Source organism: Mchenga conophoros, linkage group LG1, assembly GCF_057382185.1.
Source record: "Mchenga conophoros isolate Kocher_MC1m ecotype Shallow Benthic linkage group LG1, M_conophoros_male_GT1.1, whole genome shotgun sequence".
In the NCBI taxonomy this organism is placed as follows: Eukaryota; Metazoa; Chordata; class Actinopteri; order Cichliformes; family Cichlidae; genus Mchenga; species Mchenga conophoros.
Window position 1 is genome coordinate 41,246,179 of NC_140526.1, and position 27,835 is coordinate 41,274,013.

The 27,835-nt window shown below is 40.8% G+C and overlaps 1 protein-coding gene across 2 annotated transcripts in view; it reads right to left on the reverse strand.

Annotated features, from left to right (window-relative positions):
* Positions 1-25,662, reverse strand: part of abhd17c (abhydrolase domain containing 17C, depalmitoylase) — a 32,584-nt gene extending 6,922 nt beyond the window's left edge. Inside the window, exons 1-3 of one of the 2 annotated variants that reach the window (XM_085278633.1) lie at positions 24,832-25,662; positions 24,660-24,741; positions 7,359-7,538 (exon numbers count right to left, since the gene is read on the reverse strand). In XM_085278633.1, the coding sequence (XP_085134759.1) occupies positions 7,359-7,538; positions 24,660-24,741; positions 24,832-25,144 (575 nt within the window). In that variant the 5' untranslated portion in view covers positions 25,145-25,662. Of the gene's footprint in view, positions 1-7,358; positions 7,539-24,659 lie in introns of both variants that reach the window. The other variant, XM_085278626.1, reaches the window with a different exon arrangement.
* Between the last annotated feature and the right edge of the window lie 2,173 nt (positions 25,663-27,835).

A 27,835-nucleotide genomic window follows, 5' to 3' on the forward strand; every position in this document is an offset into this window, starting at 1 on the left:
ATGTCTGACCTCAGAGGAGTGCGTACTAAAAGACTGTAGCCTCAATACAAGACATTTCTGAGTCATGGCTCCAGAATATTCCAGTAAAATCACCGTGCTAATACAGTAATAGGGGGGATCCAAAGTCTGCAAGGACCGAACCACAATTCTAACAAAAAATTGAGCCAAGTACAGCGATGTCTGGCATCCTCTCCTCTAAATCTGTCAGTTTAACTCAAGTGCTGAGAGTTGAGAAAAATTTGAAGAATCTAGTACATATAGAGAAATAAGAAAAGTATGAATGTCAAGCACATAACATAACATAGCGAAGATTCTCTCATTCACAAAAACAAGCCCAGGTCTTTAAAACAGTTTACTCTATATTACACTGTTGTGTATAAAAGCTGAAGTAAAGCCTGCCTCCGTCTATTTTAAACAGTAAAGCCTTTTATAAACATATCATAAAAGGTGCCTGCATCCCAAGGCTTTGTTTCCTTAAAATAAAGAAGAACTTACTTACACACCCGTGCTGCTGATTGGCTGAGGAAGAATATAGTCATGGTAAACCAGTCACATGACCAATTTAAGATGACATATTAACAAGATGCTATATCAGCCCAAGGACCCTGATCCTCAATTGCTGTGTTGAAAGTGGCGACTTCAAACCTTATACCAGTCTTTAAATTGTGTTGATAGGCCACGTGATAAAAAGAATACTCAATGTTTTTTTCCTGATTACATAGTGATGTTTACTGTGGGAAGAAATTATAAAAACAGCGTCTTTGAAGGAAAGCACTCTCCGCTAGCGACCAAAATCAAAACCAAAAAAACCCTTTCCTGACCTGGGTGCACCAGGTCGACCAATCTTAAAATTACTGGGAACATGGCATTTGGTGGTTTAGGAAGAGGGGGAAGTTTTAGGAGTGATGGCGGCGAGTGAGCAGAAGAGGAAGAGAGGGGGAGCGAGTTTTGAGACGTGAGAGATTTGTGACGTTTAGTATGTTTGCAGTGTGTAGTTACTGTGTAGTTTAGTGGAAAGTTTTGTGTTGTGTGTCAGAACAATGAGGCGACTGATGAATATCACAGTTGCTGCCAAAAAGCCACCAAAGTCAGATTACAGTGTAAACAGTGTCTGCAGGTGGAAAACAGGAGTGATACACCTCCTGCTGTCAGGCCTGCAGGTACCACGCTTGTGATGAGGTCCACTATTTCATAGTAGACAGAAATTATTTTTTGGAGTGGCACAAATCATTTTGTGTGGCATCTTATTTGATGTAGAACAGCTGATTGTTCTGTAAATAGTTTTAAATGGTTATATAAAAAAATTCTTGGGTGCATTTTTAGGTAAATAGCTGCATTTAACTTTGTTGTTTGCAACACTTGTGTTTAGGTTTTCAAAATGTAGAATTTATATTTGCAGAAACATTTTTAAAGAGGCAACTGGAAAAGCATGCGTCTGTTTAGCCTGTTGCTAGCATCACATGACGTTTGATAAGCAAAACAAAATGGGGAGACAAACTGCTGTTATAAAATACTTTTGGCAACTTGATGACATTTAAATATTACAGAGTCATCACCACACTCTCTACTCTTTAAGGATCTGAGAAATGCCTGAGATTACACACGTAGAACAGACTCAAACATATCCAGTTATGTAACACTTCCTTGAAAGTTAAACTTAATGTTGCTCAGCACTGCACACGATAAACCTACAGACACACCAGACTGTAACATTTACATATTGTCTGGCTTTTTATAATTTGGTCAGATAAACATCCCCTGTGTTTCTAAATTGTGAATCTTGTGAGGCTGTTCGATATTTTTGAAAGGAACCAATAATAACGCCTATCCCTAGCTGTTTCACATTTTGGTCAGAAGTGAACAACTGTGGTGAAACATTTTCTCAGTTAAAACACAAAAACATAGAAGAGAAGAGAATTTGATCTCAAAATAACTCACTTCTTTGCTGTGTTTTGCAGTGATGCATTTATCTCTCCCTATCTCGCTCAAAGAAAAAAAAATACTATTGCTAAATTTCACTCTTTAAATTTTAGATTAACATCCATCCATCTTCTTCCGCTCATCCAGGGCTGGGTCGTGGGGCAGAGAACCTCCCTCTCCCTAGCCATCTCCTCCAGCTTGTATGGGGGAACACCAAGGCGTTCCCAGGCCAGCAGAGAGATATAATCTCTCCAGCGTGTCCTGGGTCTGCCCCAGGGCCTCCTCCCAGCCCACATGCCCGGAACACCTCACCCAGGAGGCGCCCAGGATCCGCGATCTCGTTCTTTCAGTCACTGCCCACAGCTCGTGACCATAGGTGAGGGACGTAGATCAACTGGTAAATTGAGAACCTGGCTTTTACACTCAGCTCTCTTCACCACAACAGGCCAGTACAGCACCGATCCGTCTGTCGATCTCCCGCTCCCTTCTCCCGTCACTTGCGAACAAGACCCTGAGATACTTAAACTCCTCCACTCGGGACAGGAACTGGTCCCTGAGCCACAGTGGGCACTCCACCTTTTTCTGGCTGAGGACCATGGCCTCAGATTCGGAGGTGCTGATTCTCATTCCCACTGCTTCACACTCGGCTGCAAACCGTTTCAAAATGGTTTTTTAGGGCTTTTATATTAACATTTTGAGACATTTTAACAATGATAACAAATGACGACTGATGTGTGCCTAAAAACATTGTTGGCTCTGAGAAGGAAGACTGTAAAGCAGCAGTTCTTACTTTTGTGCCGATGGTAATGCCATAGGGCAGCAGTTCTCAGACTTTTCACATTGAGTACCACCTGACTGACATTAAAGTACAGTAGTATAGGCCTGAATGTTATTTATCCTAACATAAACAGGATGAGTGATTATAATAACAACTGTACTGTATTAAAACATTCACAGCAGGTGGGATATCCGGTCTTTAAGTGATGACGTATGAACCCTGCTTCCGGGTTAAAAACTACTCTGTGTTTTTAACATGTTTTAATGTTTTTTATCTTGTTCTGTTTGATCTAAACAAGCCCCTAAAAACAGTCAGTGATCACTGTCAGCCCATCTCGGTTTTTATTACAACTGTTCATTTTAAAAATCAGTTTTTAAAACCTTAGGATGTAACTACAGCCCAGCCCCAGCAGCAGTATATGAATGACTAACCTCGTATTGTGGATGGATTATCTCAGTTGTTCTCCTGGCTGAAGTTTGGTCTGTGTACAGCATCCTGCCATGCGATTGCATTTGTCTCTAACCATCAGGAACCCTTAACTTTTATCGAGTGGAAAAAAGTTAGTGTTCATCCTCCAGCTTCACTGTGCTAATGTGTTTATATTATGCTAACCATAGCTGTGTCGTAGGGGTGCAACAATACTCGTATCGATATTGAACCGTTCGATACAGTGCTTTCGGTTCGGTACGCATGTTTATCGAACAATACAACATTTTTAATTTCCTTCTGACGATGCTGTCTGTGTTGAGCGCTCAGTGGATCTGCGCTCACAGTGCAGCCTAGGCAGAGTAGTCGAACGCAGATTCACTGAGCGCAGGGCAAGCTAGCGAGACAGGAGCTAAGCTCGTTGCAACATGGCAAATTGAACCTCCCCCACCCTCATTCAGATCTGGCGTTTGGAACTATTTTGGTTTTCATGTGACGTATGACCCTGAAGGTAAGCGCGTCATGGACTAAAGTAAAACAGTATGTCGGATGTGCCACGCAATGCTCAATTACATGGGTGGGAACTAGTGTGTTAGCGCAGTTAGCTCGTTCACGTGTTGACGCCGTCCAGCCCCACGCACTGGGAGATCCGCGGTAACTCGTTAACGTCATTTCAGATTAACGCTGACAGCACTAATAACTTTTCACCTAATAACTTTGTGATGAACTTATTCAGCTACTAAACCACTTCCTGTTTTTAGAGAACAGTTAGATGTAGAGAAGAGACACCGCAGCTCTTTCCAAGAACATATAGTTTTAGAAAAGGGGAAGAACCTGTTGATTCTGAGTGACGTTGTTATTTTTACACACATACACGTATAAAAATAAAAGTACGCAGGCAGCAGTTCGCAGGGTGTGTTTGCTGCTGCCCACGCGTGTAAAAACGACTGCAGTTCTCTGTGTTTTCTAACTCAGGTGTCTTAGCTGAAGAATTACAGGGTGATTTAAAGAAATCCCCTGTCAATGCTCAAAAAATACAGGCACTTATTTCTATAGTACATGTTTTAATCAATGGGCAGTTATGCTCGTACCACACATCTAATGTTATTGTAAAGTATGACAAAGTTGTGGTTCGAACTCATTTTACATGGTGGGCCACCTACAGCCAACTTTAATCCTAAGTGGGCCAGATCAGGGAAACTCCTCTTCCTGTCAGTGTACGGAAGTTTAACTGCACTTTTAATCCAGGAGATATTATAATGTCCAAAAATACAAAAAGAAGTGCAGCTGCAACAGTCTGTCATTTTTCTACATTGTCAACACGATTCATGGCCTTAAATTGGAAGAAATAAATGTATCAAATTTAAATCGTTGCTTAGTGCTGGGCCATATCATACCGTTCACGGTAATACCGGTATAATGTTGGGCAACGATAAGAAAATGAAATATGGCGATAGAATATGGGTAAAACGCGCATGCGCAGTGGCTTTGTTTTCACATGGCGGAAAAAGAATGGCGGCGGCAGCGACGGAGAACGAGAAGGGCGAAAGCGGATCGTTGAATGAAACGGATGAACCAGAACTGGTTTGTAAAAATGCTGCAGCTTCACTGGTGTGGAACTGGTTTAGGTTTCGTCCGTCAAAGCACTATTTTTGGTAGAGCATGCTAGCGGCCGTTGTTATTACAGTGTTGTTTGGAAAATACGGCGCACTTAAAATCATCCTTTGAATTTTCTGAAACTCGACAGAGCCCCTTATAACCCCGTGTGCCTTATGTATGAACTCTGGTTGTGTTTACTGACCTCGAAACGATTTTATGTACACGGCGCTCAAAAATCTGTCAGATGTTTCAGTACGACCCGCATTGTACATTGTGAACCTGCAATGGAGCATTACGGCTATCGTAGGCGGAGCCTGGCGGAGTGATACGTACTGCACCTCAACATGATATTACCGTATTGTGTGTGTGTAACCTCTTTTTAAGTTTTGTGGATGTTATACTTGGTTATGCTGAGGATGTGTCGGCCAGTTTCCACTGGAAATGCCTTTTGGTTAAACTGTCAGCGAGGAATTTGCACTGTTACATTTTTATATAACTTTAATGCAGATAAAAAACAGCTGCTTGTTTAAGTGAAAATACATTATTAGTGCAAAAAAACCCATCAAAGTTGTGGAGTTGTAAAGTGCTATACGCTATATATTTTTTTTTTATTGTGTACTTGCTCATTTAACTGTTTATTCATTACTTAATTACTACAGTGTAGTATGAATTGCCATGAGAGAGGTCTTTACCTGCAGGAAAAGCTGTAAAACTTGTGAAAAAAACAGTTAAAAGTCCCAAATTTATGACCTCCTTAACCTTTGGCCAGATTAGCATCTTTGCCTGGATGATTCAGGGCCCTAAACCTGACATCCCTGGTCTATAATCTTTGCGCTGTCTTATAGTTCCTGGCTAAAGAGTATTGAGGGCCAATTACTTTAATCAGCCACGTAATTCAGACATTTTTGACTGTGGTTGCTGGCATGGTTTTTACAGTAAAGCAGCCTGTTGTTCTTCTGATATTACTGTCTCTTTTGACATAAGGCGGGAGTGTACAGTCTTGCACTGTGCAGGTAAACAGTCAGCTGTGCAAGGATGGCACTGCTTCAAATAATGTCAGTTGCCTTTGTGGTAACATGCGTTTGAAATGCTTTGCAGCGTGCACTGTTTTGATTCTTCACACACCTGAGTACAGACTGGTGTTCACAAACACGTCTTGGTTGGCTGCTGCTTCTAAACATATCGTGGGTTGTCGGTCTTGCATGCTGCTCAGTAACATTCAATATTGATTATTTACTGCTATTTGTGTTTATGTTGGTTGTAGCTGTGGTTTCCCTACTGTGATGTTTTCCTTGTGCTTGTTTTAGTTTTTTTCCCAGCAGGTGATCAAACGCATTTTTAGTGTCTTTTCTCTCCGTCTCTCTTCTCCTCTGTCTTTCTGTTCCTCTCCTGTTGTTGAGCCTCTTCCCAACTTCTCTTTTCCTCGTCTTTCACCTTTCTATCCCTAGTCCTGTCAGTTTAGAATCTAATAACTTAAAAGTAGTGCTGTCAAAATTAACGCAGATTACGCCGTCATTACGATTAACACGATACAAAAAATATAACGCCAACACATCTGGAGTGCAGAATGACTCAAAATCCCTGAAATGTTTCTGTCAACGCATTTCGGGCAGTTTGTCTCGGCAGAAGGAATTTTATTTTTACAGAAGCACTTCCAGCTTAAAATATCACATTGAAGCGAAGCTTATGTTAGTCAGGGATGCTGCTAGCACTTTGGCTAACGTGTCACCCAGCTTGCTCACGGAGCATCGGGGGCTCGGTAAGTCGACCTCGGACATATTGATTGATGCCAAGTGGATTGCAACAAACTGCAGACCTGTTAATGTCGTTGGGAACAGGCGCTTTACAAGCTTTGGTTCCTCGTCTCAAGGACTTGAAGTGCCTCTCCAAGAGTGACACAGAGAGAGGATAAATGTTGGGCTGTGACAGACAATCCTGATTGCTACAGTCCAGAGAGGACAGGCAAAATAAACCCCAAAAACATATTTCACTTGTTGCTGCTGCTTTTTACAAATGTCATTTCTCATAGACCAACACCCAGTTTTTAGATGCCAGCTTGAATTTTGTTTACGTTCCAACCTCTGCTTCAGAGGCAGCCACATGTGACCTCGCAGCCACATCTGGTGCTGCAAGACTCCAGAGCAAATATCTGTGCTTCCTTTTATTGTTGTGTTGTATGTTTTGTCTTCATGCTGACGTTTGATCCTTCAAATATATGAGCAACTGTTTTATAGAAATTTACTTCTGGTAATAAATAAATGCATCAGCCATTTCCTTATATTATGGGTGCAATAAAAACTCAGGTGGAGCCTAAAAGTTCATTTAAATCATGTTTAAGTTTCAACGTTTGGTTTGTTTTTTTAATACACACATACATCAAAAAGTGCTCACACAAATATGACAAAGAGACTTTTCAGTTCCAGAAACAGAAAGGACTCAGAGTTTTTTTCTTCTTCTCTCTATTAATTTTACTCTTTTCCCTCCTACTAGCCGTGAAGCAGTTGCCTGACAGAAAGTTACATTTTTACCTTTACATCAGAGAGGTTTAACGCATCAGTGTTACAATAAAACTGTAACACTGCTGGTTGCCCACGTTGTGACATGCATGCGTGTTGATTGCGTCTTTAACACATACCTGGGGAAGGCATCGAAGCAGTAAGTCTTGCGTGTGTCAGGGAAGGCCACCCGCAAGCCCGACATTAGTGGTGAGTGCAGGATGACGGCAGCACATTCATAGCGAGCAGCCAGATCGATGGTGGGCACCGTGCCGATGCTCTGACCATACAAGATGATATTCTCAGGAGTTACACCATACCTTTACAAAGACACACAGAAAAGCCACATTCATTTATACTGTGATGTTACTCAGCATACACAAGGCTTCACACATGAAACACTACATAAACTACTACAGGCTCATTTAAACCATCTGTGACGCCATTTAAGCAGCAAGTGCTTAAATTAGAAGTTTAAAACTAAAAGGCAGTCTGAAGGGGTCACATTCGTGCTGACCCTGGCTGCAAATATGGGTTTTTGCTAAAAATAAATTAAATAAATAAGATGAAGGTTTTTCTGTCCATATTTTACTCTGGTTCTCTTGTTGCTGGCTAAAGTGAGACAGGAAAATCCAGCTGTCAGCTGTAATGTTAGTTTGTAGAGCACTTAATGAACGAGGACTGTTTGGCGGAGAATCACTTTGAGTCAGGCGATGTCTTCTTTTTGTGTTCCCTTTTTTTGAACAGTATATAACACAATATAATATATAATATATATATTTTCATCCTAATCAGCAAAATATTTAGATTCTTATATTATTGTCATTGGAGTTTAGACTATGTTTGTACATTTAACATTCAGCAGCTTTCTAAATTGAATAGTTTATTTTACAATACAGAAAAACAAAGACTTTACCACAGTCAAAATTATTAGACCTGATAGACCCAGGTGCCAATAGTCATCTACTAATCATAAGGTTGGCCTTTCGATCCCTGGGTGCTCCCTGGGTGTCCATGCCAAATATCCTTGTTTAATGATATTAGAGTGAATATTGGATAGAAAGCCCTTAAACATAGAAAAAAGTGTTTTTGTGAAAGAGTGAGTCTCTCAAGCTGGACCTTCAGTTCACCCCACAGATTTTGAAAGAGATTCACGATTCCTTCCACTTTGATTGGATTCCTGGTTCCAGATATACTTGAAGAATGTTTCTTTGGGATGCACGCCACTCCCTTCTTTCTCCAAAAAAGCGTCTCAATGTCCAAAGAGCTCTAGTTTCATCAAATAAAAGGATGCAGTTCCAGTATTCATAATGTTTGTCCACGTTGTCCTCCGTCTTGATGGTGTCTCGCCTGCAAAAGTGGTGTTTTTCTTGGTCTACGACCTCGCTTTCCATTTGTGTTCAGTGTTCTAGTGGTTGTCCTCTTTGAGACTAGAATTCCCAACTTGGCCAAGTCCTTCACTTCTGTTTTGGAAGACAATTCTTGCTAGTTTGTTCCCAGTGTCTTTGGAATCTTTTGCTTCCTGCCTCTGCCAGGCCTGTTCTGTTTGAATTTCTTGATTCCCACTCCATTTCATAACACTATTGTAACTTTGTATATTCATCTCCTGCTTTGTTAGTACCAACAATTCTTTTTCTCAAGCATAAACTCATTTCTTGTGTTGTTGGAGCTGCACTGCTTTTATCATCTAGTATAAATCTAGATGACAATGAATGTGATCTTTATGTTATCACCCTACTGGTGTATTAAAATAATGACACTATTATGAGATTCATAATAAACTGAACGTTGCTCCTAAATACGTTTGTATTGCAGGTCTGTTTTTTGTCGTGGGTGAAACACTCAAGCATGTATTAAAGGAAGCATCGAAGCAAAGAATTTGTGTGGAGCATTTTTTTTATTATCGAATTATTTGAATTAATTGATGAATTGTTGCAGCCCTACATTTAATTACTGAGAAATTCTTTCAGTAACAGTATGACAGTGGATCAACCATTAGACATGTGACCTGGAAACTGGCATAGCGTTTCCCAGCTTCTCTTCTAAAGTACTGCAGTCCTGACAGAAAACAGTTAGTCTGTCAAGCAGAGGAGATTCTGGATGGCATGTCCTCTTGCCTTCACTCACAATCTGGAAAGGAAGCTTAAAACAAACCCTCCCATTCCCTGACAGTGCTGGGAAACAAACTATACCACAGCAAACACACAAAGGTTTTTTTTGTTGTTGTTGTCGTTTTTTTTTTTTTTTTTAAACCATTCTGTTTCCAAATCCAGCTTTACAAAGGATTGGGGGTAGAGGTGCTGTGTTGGACGTCCCCTATGAAGAGATGTCATTGCAACAGCTCTTCAGATAACAGCTTGGGTGTGACTAATCTTTTGGCCTAGACAAGTACTTCCTCTGATAAGCAGCTACTGAACTGCGCGGTCATCCTGACAGCTGATTATGACCTGACACATGGATGGGCAAAGTCCCCGCTGGGTGCCATCTGACTCACAACTCCCTGGACTTTGGAGCACCAGACAGAACATTGTAAGGAAAAGAGACTCATCGTTGAGAATGAATGCAACTGTATATCATGGCTACTAAACGATGAAGAACAAAAAGAAGAAGACCAAGCAGATGGACATCATCAAATGACTTTCATGAGCCCTCAGCAGACAAAAGGCATAAATGTGTTTGTTTTTTTTAAAATGGCCAAAAATTACAGATATGTTTTAAGACACCCAGTGGAACATCTTGAAAACAGAGCAATTTACTGAAATGACCTGTTTTTCAGGGATAAATATCGGGAGTCAGTCAACACTGTGAAAAACAGTGGTTTAAGAATAAGATCTCTCAACAACATGGTGATTTATGGTATGCCGTGAACAATGTGGAAAAGAACGCTTAAGAGCCATAATATCTGGCAGATATAATGCAGAACCAGCTTCAGCAAAGGTGATGTGGTATCTTCAACACTGTGATCGATGCAATTATGTGCAGGAACTTCGACGGCTGCCGTGGAGTCCAGTTCAACAATGACCAAGATTGAGTCATGAGTGTGTACGTCATAGGAAACTTGCACATTTTGTCAACAAAATACATGTTTTAAGGCAACATTTATCACTATAGGGACAATGCCTTTTACATCCTCCACTTCCATGACGGTGAAGGACCAACATGGCAATTGTAAAGAAAGTGACACAGTGGAAGCTGTGGCATTACGAATTCTGAATTTAAAAAAGACCTAGTTCAATTCTGCAGTTAGCTTAAGAGAACAAATGAAAAAAACTGACAGAGTTAAGCTGAAAAATACAAGAAACTGCATCATATTGAAGATATTAACAAAGAAATTGGAGAAACAGAGGGGCGCATTATCAGTGACTACCATTAACCAGTGCTCCCCCTTGACGGCAGAGCGGGCTGGTTACGAGCCGGGAACGAGCTCGCAAAGAGCACGCGCATCTTTGCAGTCTGAGCGGTGCAGGGCTGTAAGGGAAAAGGAGAGATGCAGACTGATGCAACAAAAATAGGGCTGGGTATCGTCACTGATTTCTAGAATCGATTCAATTCCGATTCACAAGGTCCCGAATCGATTCGATCCACGATTTAATTCGATTCGATTCGATTTAAATCTGGGAAATTTTGACAGTCAGAAATATTATAATTCAGATCAGAACATTTACATATTTTTGTATCAATCAAAAGGAAGCTGACACACGCAAGACTTTATCACAGGTGTGAGCATCACAGCAGATGCTTTTGTGTCAAAGTAGCTGAAGATAAAACACAGAAAAACATGAAGGTGATTTTCCTGGCCTGGGATTTTATAAAAATATTCTGCAGTACATCAAAAACGAAAGAAAACCATTAATTAATCAACATTACCTCTGAAGTTACAGCGGTTTTATTAGAGACACGGCTAAGCATTTTGCATTTTGAATAATATTAAAAAGTTTCAATTTGTTCAGTATTGAACAGCAGAAATGAGGTTTTCTTTTCGGAAGAATGTAAAAGGGAAAAAAACAGCGGCTGACAGCCTGTAAACAGCGGTAGACTTGTGCATAACAAGCAAGCGAATAATGAAGAAAGGGAAACTGTTCGAGAGAGAGAGAGAGGGGGGGGAGAGAGAGAGAGGGAGAGAGAGAGAGCTGCGCATCGCAATGGAAGCAAAACAGTAAAAGAATTCATGACGATGTTTATGTGAAGCGTTTGGATCTTCTTTTGCTGCTGGTTCGGTCAATATTGTTTGGAGAGAGATCAAACTAACAGCTTTAGAATCAGCGCATAAAGGGCGTGAACACACAGCGCGGACCCGCCGACAGATCAGAATCAGCGAGCTGTCGGCTTTCAGCCCCGACTGTGAGAAAGGCGACATCTCACTGATTCTGATCCGCTGTGTGTTTAAGTCTATGTGCAGAATCCCTGTACCTGCTCTCATTTACTGTTTGGTGGTTCTTGAAATTTTGTGAGATGTCACCAGAGATTCTGGCATTTCGGACAAAATAAATTTATATAAAAAAATCAATTTAGGATTTTAATGAATCGATTTTACGTTATCCAAGCCAGAATCGATTTTAATCGATGAATCGATTATAAAAACCCACCCCTAAACAAAAACCAGTAGGGTGTAATGTATACACTGTATTCTATAGCACACAGGAGTATTAGCCTATTATGTACAATTAGAAACAGTTTTGTGACAACTGACGAAACAAAAGAGCGTCCTGTGTGTGCAACAGCACAACAAAGCATTACCTTTCCTTTGATTAAATGCACAAGTGGTGCTGGTCATTAGCTGCTCGCTAACTGGGTAAGGCTGTCATGGGTCTGTAGCTCTGACCACTGTTTTAAGAAACATATTTAGTTTTAAAGTAAGTTACAGAGCCTGCCTTTCTGGAGGACTAAATAATTAAGAAATAGAATATATTGGATTTATATTTCAAGCACTGGGAATATATAATAAGGGATTCTGGATCAGCACCATGATGCAAACTTGTGGCCATAGTATATACAGCAGGGGTGTCAAACTCAAATACACAGAGGGCCAAAATTCAAAACTGGAACAAAGTCGCGGGCTGACGTTAATATTTATTGGGAAAAAAAAATCTTCCTCCAGATATGAGAATGAATCTTTTCTTATGGACTCAAACACGTTTTGCTGAAAAATTGAATATGGAACAAGCAAAGCTTAATACTAAACAATATATATATTAGCTGTATAATACCAGCAGGCCAGCTCTGATAGTCATTTGGTTTGACACCTATGATATACAGTATTCTGGAGAAGGTATAAAATGTCACTGTATGTGTGTGCGTGTGTGTTTGTTTTATATGTATAGACTTTTTTTTTTAATTATTAATCATGATATAACATGGTCCAGACATGAGGAGGAAACTGTGACAAAAGGAGCTGTGTGATGCAGTGCATCCATCACCAGCTGGATTAAAGAGCACAGGTAACAATAACACGTGTACCAGTTGTTGCATTGCAGAGGTGTTCAAGTAGAAAAACAATAATAAATAATGTTTTGGTTCTATAACATTTTTCTATTATTTCTCTATTATGGATTAGGTGCAAGAGTTTTTGTATGTGTGGGTAATTCAATAACAGACTAATGCAACAGCAGACTGTGCCTTGTTCTCAGAGGGACAGCAAATGGAGAGTGATAGTTTAGATGAGGAGATGGAAGGAGGAAGAGAGTAAGTCACAGGCGCTGTCACCGATCTTTGCATTTTATTATTATCTCATAACACTTGTTTAATCAGCTACCAGCTCTCCTATGGACTTTTTAATGTCTACAGTGTCAGATCAACACAGCCCTGCCCTCCAGCACCATCAGGAGCAGCAGCAACACCTCAACAGCAACAGTGTACCCATCAGGTAAAGCATAGGCTACGTTTGCTTTGCATTGTCCCTGCCTGATGACAGTGATATAGTATGGTGTGATTTCATATTAGATTCTTGATGAATGTGGGTTGTTGTTATTCTGCCCCTTTTTAACTTTCAGCACCATCTCTGCTCATGGTCAACTTCACTCCAGCATGTTTTCTGATGAGGCGAAAAACTGGAGCACCAGGAAGCACATGTAAAATGTCTACACATAGAAAGGCTCTGAATGGGTGAGACATGCAAGTCGGTAACACCACAAATTAATAATCTCAAATAAATTATCAGTTATGGGTAGGGATGGGTATGTTAAGGTTCAAAATATTGGGGATGGAGACAAGAGAAAAACCACAATAACAACACTGGTCCGGCCGGGTTGAGTCAAACGATGATTTAATGATCACACACGTGGGAGATGGACACTGATGCAGACAGCCTCAAAATCTCAAAATGGTGGAGCATTGCTCAAACTTTTATAGCCTCTGGTGCCTCCACCTTATCATACAAAGCCTAAACATTCACATGCTTTCTCTCACACAGCGCCTAAGCTACGACCTTGGCTCCCTGTTTATCTGCTCCTGCTGAAATGGGGCAGAAAACTCCAGCACACTCTGTTCTCTTCTACTCAGACAAATTAGATTTCTTATAACTCAGCAGTATAATGCATCATAAAACAATATCATTCATTCACAACAAGTCAGCAGTTTAATGTAATGCAAATCAGTTTAACTAATGCAATAGTTATCAGCTTCTTCTAATTCAGGAGAATAATGCAAACTAAAACTACATAATAATTCACAATCTTTAATTAGGGGTATAACATGGCATAAAATAATATTATAATCTAACAGGTACCGGTAGGTTCTGACATAAACGGTAGTAACCAGACCGAAAAGCAGCGCACATTTCAGTGCTTTATTTCGGTGCTTTTTTTCCCCCTGAGATGTCACACACTTTAGGAGCCAATCATTTTAATAATAATAATAACAATAATAATAATAATAATGGATTTATATAGCGCTTTTCAAGGCACCCAAAGCGCTTTACAATGCCACTATTCATTCACTCTCACATTCACACACTGGTGGAGGCAGGCTACAGTTGTAGCCACAGCTGCCCTGGGGCAGACTGACAGAGGCGAGGCTGCCATATCGCGCCATCGGCTCCTCTGGCCAACACCAGTAGGTGGTGGGTGAAGTGTCTTGCCCAAGGACACAACGACCAGGACAGAGAGCCCGGCGACCTTCCGGTTACAGATACGCTTCCCAACCCCCTGAGCCACGGTCGCCCCCCCATTTTACCTTTGCAAGCGTAGTAGGTGGGCCCAGGTACGTACGTTCTTTTAGAGCAGAGCTACAGATTAAAAATGCCCAAGGCGAAGCGGTGAAAAGTCTGGCTGTACTTCACAGCAAAAGATGCAAACTCAGCAGCAACAAGTGCTTTAAGCTGATACTGTGATACTGTCAAAGGAGGTAACACCTCGAATCCGATGAAACACCTGGCGACGCATAGCGTTTTTTTTAAAAGCCGAGAAATGCGCCGTATTTGATAGCTTGCTGCGAGACCTCACACCGAGCACATCTACTGCGGGTGTGGTGCCTGTTATCGACCCGGAGTTAGCAACATCCCCCAAAAACCCGAAGAGGAGAGTCCTGGCCCCTAGCCCTGCCAGTGTAGCAGAAATGATGAGGATGATGATGCAGCAGCAGCCGTTCTTCTCTGCGTGAGTAGCTTAATGTTGTTCGTGTGTAATTTACGTTGAGTTTTAAGAGCTACTCTGTTATTTCTTTAATTATTTCAAGTCAACATAAGTGAAAAGCGAGAGTTGCAGGGACATGCTGCTGTTTATTCAACACAAGGAACTGAATTTTTAAAGTCCAGTGAGCGGACATATAACATCAAAGAAAAAGAACAATAACACCATTTAGCAATTATTAGCGTGCCAAGGCAACTGATCTTTTTTTAAAGCAAATGGTTATCTTCAAAATCTTACTGCTGCACAAAACAACCCAAGTCCCTAGAGGCCAAGTAAAAGACCACTTTAATTAAATTCCAGTGTTAAGGCCCATGCACCTAATGATTTTCCTCAACATCTGATTAAAAAGATATTGAATAAACATACAGCTGCTCCTCAGGTGCTTAGGTTCCCTAAGGCAGTCTGATGATTAATGCAGTTTTATGCTCATGCAGGCTACTCCTGGAAGCGTTGGGGAATGATAAAATGTTTCATTTAAATGCTAGATGTGATTAGATGCTCTCCGTTTTCATTAAGTGGCATTAATACTATGTGTCAAATGGCACATTAACCTCAGACGTGTTCATTATTGATTTGTTTATTTACGTAATGATCCCCCTCAAGCCTATGATGTAATTCAACATGAAGGAGACAGACATTTAACTTTCCATTGTTAAGCTGATCTGATATTTGAATAAAATATTTTCTGATCCTTACTCTAAATCAGGGGTCGGCAACTCTGGGCACGTGGGCTTAACTGATGGCACGGCCATAGCTGGACTGGCCATCGGGCATACCGGGCATTTGCTCGGTGGCCCAATGATTTTTTTTATTTGTTTTTTTGTAACGGTATAAACAATGAAAGGCGTTGGACTGGCCAGATGCTGGCCGGTGTGTAAAAATAACTAGATGTTTGGTGGTGGCATCGCGGAGCTTCCTCAGATTCAGTAAAATTAACAAGTGGTGGAGGCCAGCAGGTGGATGAGGGAGATCGGAGGCAGGAGGAGGAGAGACCCGAGGCGGCCGCTGGTCCGAGCGTCAGGTGAACTGAACTTCAGGTAAGAAGTTATGAGCTGCAGTCTATCTGGGTCAGATATAAACCAGGTTTAGGTGGAGTTTATTTTCATTGTGCTGACTTTTTACAGTCAGTTACAATAACTCGTACTGCTACTAGCTAGCAGGACGGAGTTTCTATACAGCTGTTGCTATGAATTTACTAATAGTAAAATTTATTTTATTCATAAGGTTAGTTATTAGAGTTGCCAACCGTCCCGTATTCAGAGAAATTATTACGCGTTTGGTGTTGAGCTGAAAAAGAACACAGTTTGTCCCGAACTTCAGCTAGAATGGAAAAAGACACAAAGCTGGAGTTATTCTGTCATTACGCTGCACAGCTGCCTCTTCTTCTCTCATTCTCTCCCCTCCCTCTCTCATGTTTCTACTTCAATCATGAAACTGATCAATGATCAGCTGATCGTCTCTCTTGTTTGTTTATCACTTTGCGCCAGAAAGAGGAAACCAGCGGATGTCGCGCTAAACAACAGCAGCACGTTTAAGCTTGATCAGCTGTTGTTAGAATATATTTAATATTAATTTCTAGTATCAGCTGATGTTTGCTGGAGCCACAGCTGTAAAGCTGCTGGTCATGATGTTGGTTTGGATATGTGGTGAGAGGGAAACATGAAGATGAAACCAGGAGATGTCCTTACTGAATCATCAGAGCTGAACAGGTGATGGAGAAACAGGTTTACCTTTTAGGTGACATGAATGAGTTGAAGTTATGAACTGTTTCTGAGAGACAAATAACACCAGGATCCTTTTTTAGGTAGCTGACAGCTGGTAACTGTGCAGGGGCGGGTCTAGCAAAGTGTTGCCAGGGGGCCAGGTAGGGCATTAACAGGGAGAGGGGGGCACAAAGAAATACTTTCTTATTCTCATTTAAAATGTCTCGCTGAATCTGAATCTTACAACCAAAGTTTTTATCTGATGTAAAATGTATAGAAATCATACATATACCAACAAGACTGTGCATCACTGTCACAGCAGCATCTGTTTCCATTCAAAGGCTTTATGGCTTTAATACCTGGGGGGCCGGTCTCTAGTCTAAATGCTCGATTTTCTGTCCCAGTCCAGCTCTGAGCACGACACACAGTGAATTAATCTGAGAAGGTGCATTAAAAAAAATAAATGGCGCACCACCAGTGCACATCGCAAATCAGCTCACATAGACACATTAGTTGTGCCTCTTCTTAATGACGGTATCTTAGCTAACAACCCCAACTACCAGATTCAACTTGTAATTGGCTAAAAATAACTTCGCCTACCGGTGAGAGGAACGTTGTTAGCTTTCCACATTCTGACACTTCAAAAGCTTCAGCAGCTGTCAGCACAGCATCAGCACCACGGAGATACACAGATACATCCGTAGACTCGAGACACAAGGCGTCTTTGGGACTTTCAGGTGTTTGGACCAATGTTTTCTTTTCTGAACAAACCAGAAATCTTTAATGAGCAGCTGCATTTGTCTCGCATTAACTGGCTGAGTTAATGCCAGTTAATGCAACATCGAAGCAGCTGGAATCCACAGCTGTGCGTGTTCATGGAGCTGCATTGTCACCTGCTGGACGTCACTACCTGACAAGGTTAACTGTCTTCAGAACATTGCAGAGGCCTTATTGACAGTATTTGGCTCTAATATCTGTGTGAGCGGATTTTCTCTCACATGAGTCTTCAGGTAGCAGAGATTTTCCTTGTTTGAGGTGACCAAATACTTATTTTCCACCCTGATTTACGAATAAATTCTTTACAAATCCTACCATGTGGATTCATGGATTTTTTTTTCACATTCTGTCTCTCACAGTTGAAGTGTACCTCTGGTGCAAATTACTGACCTCTGTCATCATTTTAGGTGGGGGAACTTGCACAATCGGTGGCTGACTAAATACTTTTTTGCCCCACTGTATTATGACAGCAGGCCGATCTACTGGGCCAATCTGCTCATTCCAATTCTATGTTGTTCTGTGTTACACTACACACCAGTAAGGACTCTTACGTAGGATTTATAGCCCTGCAAACGTGTCCATCTGCATACACTTTTCGGTCGGACAGAGAGGAGAAGGGTTTCCACCCATGTGAGATGAGATCCTGACTGCAAATGGGACGCGCATGGCATATGCAGCTGCTGAATGCTGATTGGTTGACAGGTGGAATAGAGTCAGGAGGGATAGCGCAGTTTACCATGAACCGGAGAACTGTGAAGTGTCCAATGACACTTTTCACACTCAATTTCACTTCAGCTCTTTGTATGTTGTAATGTCATGCTCTGTTGCCACCAACAGCACGAGCAGGAGTGGCTGCAACACATACACTCTTACTCTTGTATACTGTCTCCATCTGAGGCAGACGGGTAGTCCCTGCAGCAGACAGCGGACACACTCTCTCCGCTCGACTATAAAACCAGCTTCAGGCTGAGCGAAAATAAGAGAAGAGCAAATCATTTCACTGATTAATAAAAATGTTTCTTTTAGTTTGTAGTAGTTTTAATCCTAATGTTATTTAGTAGTTTACAATAAACGCAGTAACTGTTTTCTTTGATGTCCATGTTGCACTGCAGGTCATGAAAGCACTGATGTTTGATGAAGTCTGCTGTTTCTTGACATGCAGCAATTTTCACTTATGTGCTGATTAAGTATATGAAACAAGTGTAAGCATTAAATATGAAGAGACACAAACGCAAAAACATTAGTCTGGAATTGGATGTTGATAAATGGATTAGCTGCCTAATTTTTGTGATAATTAATTATGATTTATGGTGGTTTATGATTCTCTTGTTTCATCATCAGAAATACGACAAATCACTGTTTGATTTCAAGTGTTGGAAAATCATGATTGGCAGTTTTCCCATAATTAAATACTTAATCCACTGAATTCTCATAATAACACTGGAAAGTTATAACTACTTTAGGTTAATGTAAAATGTATATTTCCTCTTGCTGTACATGAGCTCGACATACCTCAAGAATGTGAAAAACACGACCCAGCTCCAAGCTCAAGTGCTGAAGCACATGCTTTGAATTGCAGATTATACATTAATTGTTTATGTCAACGCAGTAACTCATTAAATTAACTACATAAAATGACAAATACCTTTCTGTCTGTTTTACACTGCATAATTTCACACGTACCTGCAAACATAACCAGCATGGTACACGGCGTTCACAAGGCGAGAAAGTCTCATATGTACACACAAGTATTATAAATGCAGCACACACACACCCACACACACACACACCCACACACACACACACCCAAATGGAAAGAAGTCCAGCCATGAACCTGCACGTGCACACCTGGACACATTTCTATTGCAAGAGGTCTGAGATGAAACTATGGCTTTGTAGATCTCATTACTTTTTGAGTCAAAGCACAATGGCAATAATAATTTAATGCATCAATGGGAAAATTAGGTAAAAATTGTCTTGATAGGTAAGCCCCTGCCTTTAACTTTGACCAACATTAATCAGCAACACCATCCTACCACCATTAAGTTATCTAATATCTTTTATCAGTTACTGTTAAAAAGTAAAGAACTCAATTATGAGTCTAGTCCTGCAGGCAGAGACAGCATGAAGACGGACATATGAGGCATAAGCTATATAAGCTATCGACGAGGAGCTGGAGAGTTTAAAAAAAGAAAGAAAAACAATCTGTTCATTGGAGATGGTTTAGACTCAAAGTATGAAAACGAGTCCAAACAAAAGGTTCAAGTGCTACTACTTGCTTCCACCATTTACAGCAGCACCATAAAGTGTTACACATAGTGTGTGAAACTGTGTGCTGCAGCTCAGGCCATGAAGCCTTGACAGCCTTCTTCATTAACACTATATTTTAGTATGCAGTAGTAGGATGTTGTAGATGATCTCAACAATAAACATGCAGACCATCCACACTGACCTGTTGGACATTAATCCATGATTTAGGACCAAATACATTCCACGTGAGAAGACCTTCCCGAAGTGGGGGGCCCGCCCCCTGGGGGGGGGGGGGGGGGGGGGGGGGGGGCACAGAGGCATTGGAGGGAGGGCGCGGAATGAAAAGGGGGGAAAAAACAGAACGCTTGGACACTGCTAGCACGGGGCGCCCACAGAAACGCAAAGCAGGAGATGAAGCGTCGCTGAATATGTTTCCAAACCAGCTTCATTCTAAGACAAAGACTAGAAAATATGGTGAAGCAAATCTGCCCTTTGGCTTCACCTGCACAGGTGCTGAGGTAGGTCTCCCTGCAGGGTTGGTTTTCCCTGCATCAGGAGCAGCGCTGGGCTGTTTAAATCAGGGACAAACAGGATCCCACAGCTGTTTATGTTTTTGAACCCATTTTGCACAGAGAGGCATTTTTTGAAATATGTATTGATGCAATGTTGAACATTATTACACAGGAAACAACAACAACACATAAAATAATGACACCGTGACGCCTCTGCCTTTGTAAACAGAGGGACAGTAACTGCGTGTAAAACCTGCAGACAGTCAGATTAACAGTATTTCGTCTCTATCATTCTGCAGTTCATCTCATGTAAACAATAACGTGGCCACAGCGTGACGTGAATTAAGGCACATACCTTTGACACCCGTGTAGGTGCGGACGCAGCGTAAACGAGTTAGTAGTTTATTTTACTATTACCTGTAATTTATTGCTGTTTACTTGTATTTGCTTAATTGTTTACTAAATATTTGAGGTGTGAAATAAACAGCAATGGAGCAAAATATGGGCGCGTGTGATTGGAGGATGTGTTTGTGCGCGTGCGTGCGCGAGAAGGGGGGGCGAACATTTTTCTTGTAAAACAAAGGGGGGGCCCAGCAAAATAAGTTTGGGAACCACTGCTCTAAAACACAAAGTCATCTTGGAGGCAAAGTCTCTGGTCAGTTATGAGGAAAACGTTTGAGCTACCAGCTCGGTCTGCATGAGTCTGCAGACCAAGAGAAAGCAGCAGCAGCATCACTGGGCGAACGTCTTCCAACACAGCATAGCGACCAGCATCGCTTAAAATAAGAAGGATGTTGACCCTCCAGAGAGTGGTGGATCGTCAAGTTGCTTAACCAGCAGTGAGCTGGATAAGCAAAGCTGGACCGAATAAGTCGGGATGGTGGTGCATGAAGAGCTCTACATAAAAATGACCGCCCCTGACATTTATTAACACACAAAATGAGCAAGAATGAACAAAGTTGCTTCAAAGTGTCAGCTTATTTCAAATTGAACTCAAGAAATTTTACCAAACACACAAACTGTTTTTGAAGCATCAAATAAATGAGCATGGTGGCCACATTTCTGTGATAACACGCATGTCCATGAATCCTGAATAATTCAAAACGTTATGTATGAAGGCACAGTAAACAAAGTCCACATCACACTGAACAAGATTTCAATAAAATTCAGCTTGGATCCTTTTGAATGTCAGTGATTTTTAAATGCATCTGCTTCTAAAGTAGGGCACAGAGGCTCTTTGCGATTTCCCTTCTGTATGTATCATGTTGGGCATTAAAATTAGGGGCGGGTTTTGATTATCGATTTATCGATTAAAATCGATTCTGGCTTGGATAACTTGATATCGATTCTTTAAAATCCTGAATCTATTTTTAAATATAAATTTATTTTTCCCGAAACGCCAGAATCTCAAAATTTCAACAACCACCAAACAGCTAAAACAGTAAATGAGAGCAGGAACACGGATTCTGCTCAAAGACGTAAACACAAAGCGCCGACCCGCCGACGGATCAGAATCAGTGAGATGTTTGTTTTCTCACCGACGGCACGGACACGCTCGGGGCTGAAAGCCGACAGCTCGCTGATTCTGATGTTTCGGCGGGTCGGCGCTTTGTGTTTACGTCCTTTTTGCCTTAGATTCTGAAGCTGCAGGTTTTATCTCTCTCCAAACAATATTGACTGAACCAGATGCAAAAGAAGATCCAAACTTCGCTTCACATAAACATCGTCATGAACTCACTCTGACTTTTGCTGTTTTGCTTCCACCACACTTCATGCACAGCTCTCTCTCTCTCTCTTCAAGAACAGTTTCCCGTCTAAAAATCTGTTTTCTGCATTATTCGCTTGCTTGTTACGCACAAGTCTACTGCTGTTTACAGCGCTGTCGGACGCTGTTTGTTTCCCTTCTACTTACTTCCAAAAAGAAAGCCTCATTTCTGCTGTTCAATACTGAACAAATTGTAACTTTTTAAAATTATGCAAAATTGCAAAAGGCTGTGTCTCAAATAAAACCTCCAACTTTGCTCTGCTTCACGTCAGCAGCATCAGGTAATGTTCATATGTTGATTAATGGTTTTCTTTCGTTTTTGATCTACTGCAGAATATTTTTAAGGTCATCTGCTATAAAATTCCAGGCCAGGAAAGTCACCTTCACGTTTTTCTGTGTTTTATCTTCAGTGACTTCGACACAAAGGCCTCTGCTGTGATGCTCACACCTTTGATAAAGTCTCACAAGTGTCAGTTTTCTCTTTGTAGAAATAAAAATATGGAAATGTACTGATACGTGATCAGGCAAAATTTACCCGATTCAAATCGAATCGTGGATCAAATCGATTCGGGACCTTGTGAATCGAAATCGAATCGATTCTAGAAATCAGTGACAATAATCAGCCCTAATTAAAATTATCCATGAAAGAAAACCTGTGCAGGTAACATACTGTACTGTATTTATAGAAACCATGATAAGCAGGAAACCAGAGGCAGATGAGCAGAAAACAGGTGAGTCACATTTCCAATGGTTCCACCTGCCAAACCTTTCTTTAGCCCTGAGCATGTACTGGGGGCAGGAAGCTTTATTAGCACCTACACAGCATAGGAAATGCAGTTTTTAACAGCCACTGGCAAAGATTAATTTTGTGCCATGTAATCTTCCAGCAACTTCTCTGTTTCACTTTAGCCGCATTTTATGAGCTCAAATTGTTGTCATAAATATTTTGTACTTGTAAATCAGACTGTGTAGTTGTTAGTTTTGTACCCATGTAAACCAAAATATCTGAAAATTTTATGTTTGTGCATCTATAGATGAGAATTTGTGTGTGTGTGAAAAATATTTAGACAAGTTACAAATTTGTTTTTGTTCAGGTCCGGTTACAGATGCAAAGCAAAAAACTACGTGTAAAGCTGCGCTCAAGTTCCCTGGCTGTGTGTGAGCTTCAAATTGCAAGTATGATTTTTGACCTGAATTTTCTTCTTTTCACAAATTTAACTGGAGAACAGATGGGTTGGGCTGTCAGAGGGGGCTTTACTGAGCTTCAGGTCCTGGAAGGGCAATACAGTTTGAAGCTGGAGGATCTCTATATAAACATCCCACAAGGCTCATATAAGCTAGGTCCCTTAACTTTCAGTAGCTGTTGAAAGGATAAAGTTGTGGTAAACCAATGGTCAGTGTCAGGGAGTTTTTAATGTTTTATTTGATTATGCTTCAAATGTTATGTTATACTTATGTTCACATATTTCACCAGACACAGTTTTCTGTTGAAACAGGAAGCTGACCCTGTGACCCTGTGACATTTACCGCAAGAGACCTGTACAGAAATACACATCCGCAGAAGTTGACTTGCATTATGTTATTCTTAGAAATTGACTTGTAGCACATACACTTTGTGACACACACACACACACAGCTTACACACAGACAGCATCAGGACCTGCGTAACAGGAAATGTGATTATATTTGCATATTGACGATGTAACCTATAAAAATAAACAAATACTGCAGTACGGTGTGACTCTCTGTCTGAGTTTCACCCGTGCCGCACGTTATCAGTATCAAGTGTCTCAGTGTTGTTTATTCACCTGACCGTTTGTTAACTGTAAATCTCTGACAGTCAGAATTACCATTATTACTTTCACATAAAGTCAGGGCTGACCCGGGACCATTGCTGTCAGTCACACTGCACAGGATAAAGGCCCTTTCACATCAGACGTGGCATTCGCTGCGCTCACAGCTAACTAAGAGCAAAGAATCCACAATGTGTGTTGTGCTGGCTGCTGCGCTAGCTTTTATGTTGTTTTCTTGTGGCTGCTCTACGTGTACTAGATGCACCTGCCCCTCGTCGTTTCAAAACGTATCTCTGATTTTATATCCTCTATGACAGTGTGTGTTGTATTATGTTCACGTTTTTAAGTAAAAACATGAATCACTCGATCATAACTAAGAAAGCTTTGTAACTATCCCGACTAGCGAAGAGTGTGTCATTTCCACAAAAGTGCTTTCCTCCCCGAGGTCCACAGAGCCGTTGAAAAGACTGTGGAGGTCCCTGCACGTACACCTGTGACAAAAAGTTCACCGAACTCAGACACGCACAGAATGTTTTCCTTTGTGGTGATGAAGGAAAACGCTGGCACCTTTGCCCTTCCAGGACCTGAACCTCAGTAAAGAGTCCCTCCCACCGCCAAACCCATTTGTTCTCTGATTGGATAGCTAAATTTGTGATTGACATGACACTGACCAGTCAGCTGAAAGGAAGAAAAATCGGGTCAAAATTTATACTGCAAGTTGAAAGTTACACACAGCAAAAAAAAGTAACTTGTGTAAATATTTTTACAAACAAATCTTTTTCTTAACACACACAAAAAAATTCTCATCTGTGGATCTGTGGATAACATGCACATAACATTTTCAGACATTTTGGTTTACAAGGTTACAAAACTAGCTATGCAGCTATGCAGTCTGATTTACAAGTACAAAATATTTATGACCACAATTTGAGCCCAAAGCATTTGTGTAGTGGGCGTTATCTCAGCACACACTTGTAGGCATTGTCTGATCCACAACACCCATGTGTTATACTCACTTGTTCCTCAGCATCTGCCAGGCCGCCTCGATGTCCGCATACAGGTTCTTCTCTGAAGGCTTGCCGGTGCTGACTCCGTAGCCTGAATAGTCGTAGGAGAACACGTTGCAGTTTATCCTGGAGCCCAGGCCGATGTAAAAACTGCACATCTGCCCCAGGTCCACAGCGTTACCGTGGGAAAACAGCAGCGTGTAGCGACTGTTCGGAGCGCAACGCACAAACATGCATGCTACCCGGTTACCCCGGCTGCTTCTAGTGGTGAACACTTCCACTGCATCGAGCTCTCGCTGGGAGTATTGCCAGTCTGCCCGTTCGGTTAAATGTAAGCTAGTCACCCCGTTAGCGTCGGTGTGCATGGAATACGTGGGCTCCGGTGGAAGGAAAGCTAGTTTGGCCGCGATGCGACTCGGACAGGGTGGACAGCAGAACAGCCAGCACAGCTCGCCGATAGAAAACCCATTCATCCTGGGGCCTTGTTCTGGCATTTAGGCCCGGGGTTACCTGATTTACTAACTTCGGCTAAAACAAAACACGCGGTTCGGATCTGTTTCGAGATCCGGTGTACCATTAACAGACCGCAGCAGGGCTGGAAGACAAGCTGAGCGACGTCTCGGCTTTGCAGCTACTCGCTAGCCGGCATACAGGTGGCTCACAGCAAAACTCGCAGAAATTGCGACGCAACATTTACGTTTATATTACTTTACACCACTAAACTGTGCCACTACTGGTCTCAAAAGCACAGTTCTACCCTTTGAAAACATCACTTGCTGTAGCTTTGTTGCTAATATATTGTAATAAAGAAAGCAGCCATCTCTCTTGAATGGTGACAAGCCGGTTTTCCGGTACAACCGGATATCCTGCCGTAACAAAGACAAAAAGCCGTAAGATATTTTAAGGGAAAAAAGCAAACATTTTCTTTATTGAAAAAAAAATCCACACACACACATCCAAAAATCTTCATTTGTTTATATTTTGCGCTTTAAGGAAAAACAGTCTGTTCAATTCCAAAGATCTATTTTCTAAACTTGGGCTGATCCACACTGTAATGTTCGGGATCTGTGGAGGTGACCGATAAAGTTGTGTTTTTCTGTCCATCACTAAAATCACTGTTGTTACCTTTTATATTTTGCTTTACTATTATAGGATATATACCTGTTTGATTGTTCTTGTGATTTGGCGCTATATAAAGTTAACTGAATTAAATGTCTTCAAAATAGATGCATATAGTGTGGCATTTATTAATACTGTAAAACCTTGTTTAGGTACAAACTTAAACACATCACCTGACCTGTGATCTGAGCGGTGATGGTGCCCAGAGCATATATATATATATATATATATATATATACATATACACATATATATATATATATATATATATATATATATATACATATATACATATATATATATATATATATACATATACATACATATATATATACATATACATATATATATATATATATATATATACATATATATATATATACATATATATATATATATATATACATATACATATATATATATATATATACATATATATATATATATATATACATATATATATATATATATATACATATACATATATATATATATACATATACATATATATATACATATACATATATATATATATATACATATACATATATATATATATATACATATACATATATATATATATATACATATATATATATATATATATATATATATATACATATACATATACATATATATATATATATACATATATATATATATACATATATATATATATATACATATATATATATATATACATATATATACATATATATATATATATACATATATATATATATATACATATATATATATATACATATATATATATATACATATATATATATATACATATATATATATATACATATATATATATATATATATATATATATATATATATATATATATATATATATATATATATATATATATATATATATATACATATAGTCAAAGGAGCTTGCAAAGAACAGCGTCTGGACTTCTTTAAGTTGCTTGAAGACGTTTCACCTCTCATCCGAGAAGCTTCTTCAGTTCTAAGGTCAAATGGTGGAGAGTCCCAGATATAAACCTAGTGGGAGTGACCCCCCACAGAGGGACAAAAGGACCCCCTGATGATCCTCTAATCGCCTGAGCCAAGGTGGGAAACTGGGTGTGGGTCCCAATCAGCCAGAGTTTCGGGTGAGTTCATTGTGAAACCTGGCCCCACCTTATCATGCGAATTCCTGAGGTCAGATGGCCCAGGATGTGAGTGGGCGTTAAGGCGTCTGGGAAGGATCTCAAAACTGGATTATAGATGGCAGAGAGTTGGTGTCGTAAGCCCCGCCTCTGTTCAAAGATGGTCGCTCACAGTGGACATAGATGCTTCTTTCACTCCTCTTTCAAACCATCTGTCCTCTCTGTCCAAAATGTGAACATTGGCATCCTCGAAAGAGTGACCTTTGACCTTAAGATGCAGATGGACTGCTGAGTCTTGTCCTGTGGAGGTGGCTCTTCTGTGTTGTGCCATGCGCTTGTGAAGTGGCTGTTTGGACAAAGAGCCACCTCCACAGGACAAGACTCAGCAGTCCATCTGCATCTAAAGGTCAAAGGTCACTCTTTCGAGGATGCCAATGTTCACATTTTGGACAGAGAGGACAGATGGTTTGAAAGAGGAGTGAAAGAAGCATCTATGTCCACTGTGAGTGACCATCTTTGAACAGAGGCGGGGTTTACGACACCAACTCTCTGCCATCTATAATCCAGTTTTGAGATCCCTCCCCAGACGCCTTAACGCCCACTCACATCCTGGGCCATCTGACCTCAGGAATTCGCATGATAAGGTGGGGCCAGGTTTCACAATGAACACACCCAAAACCCTGGCTGATTGTGACCCACACCCAGTTTCACACCTTGGCTCAGGCGATTAGAGGATCATCAGGGGTCCTTTTGTCCCTCTGTGGGGGGAAACTCCCACTAGGTTTATATCTGGGACTCTCCACCATTTGACCTTAGAACTGAAGAAGCTTCTCGGATGAGAGGTGAAACGTCTTCAAGCAACTTAAAGAAGTCCAGACGCTTTGCAAGCTCCTTTGACTACGATGACCTGGATGACTGAGAACCTTCACAGATATATATTT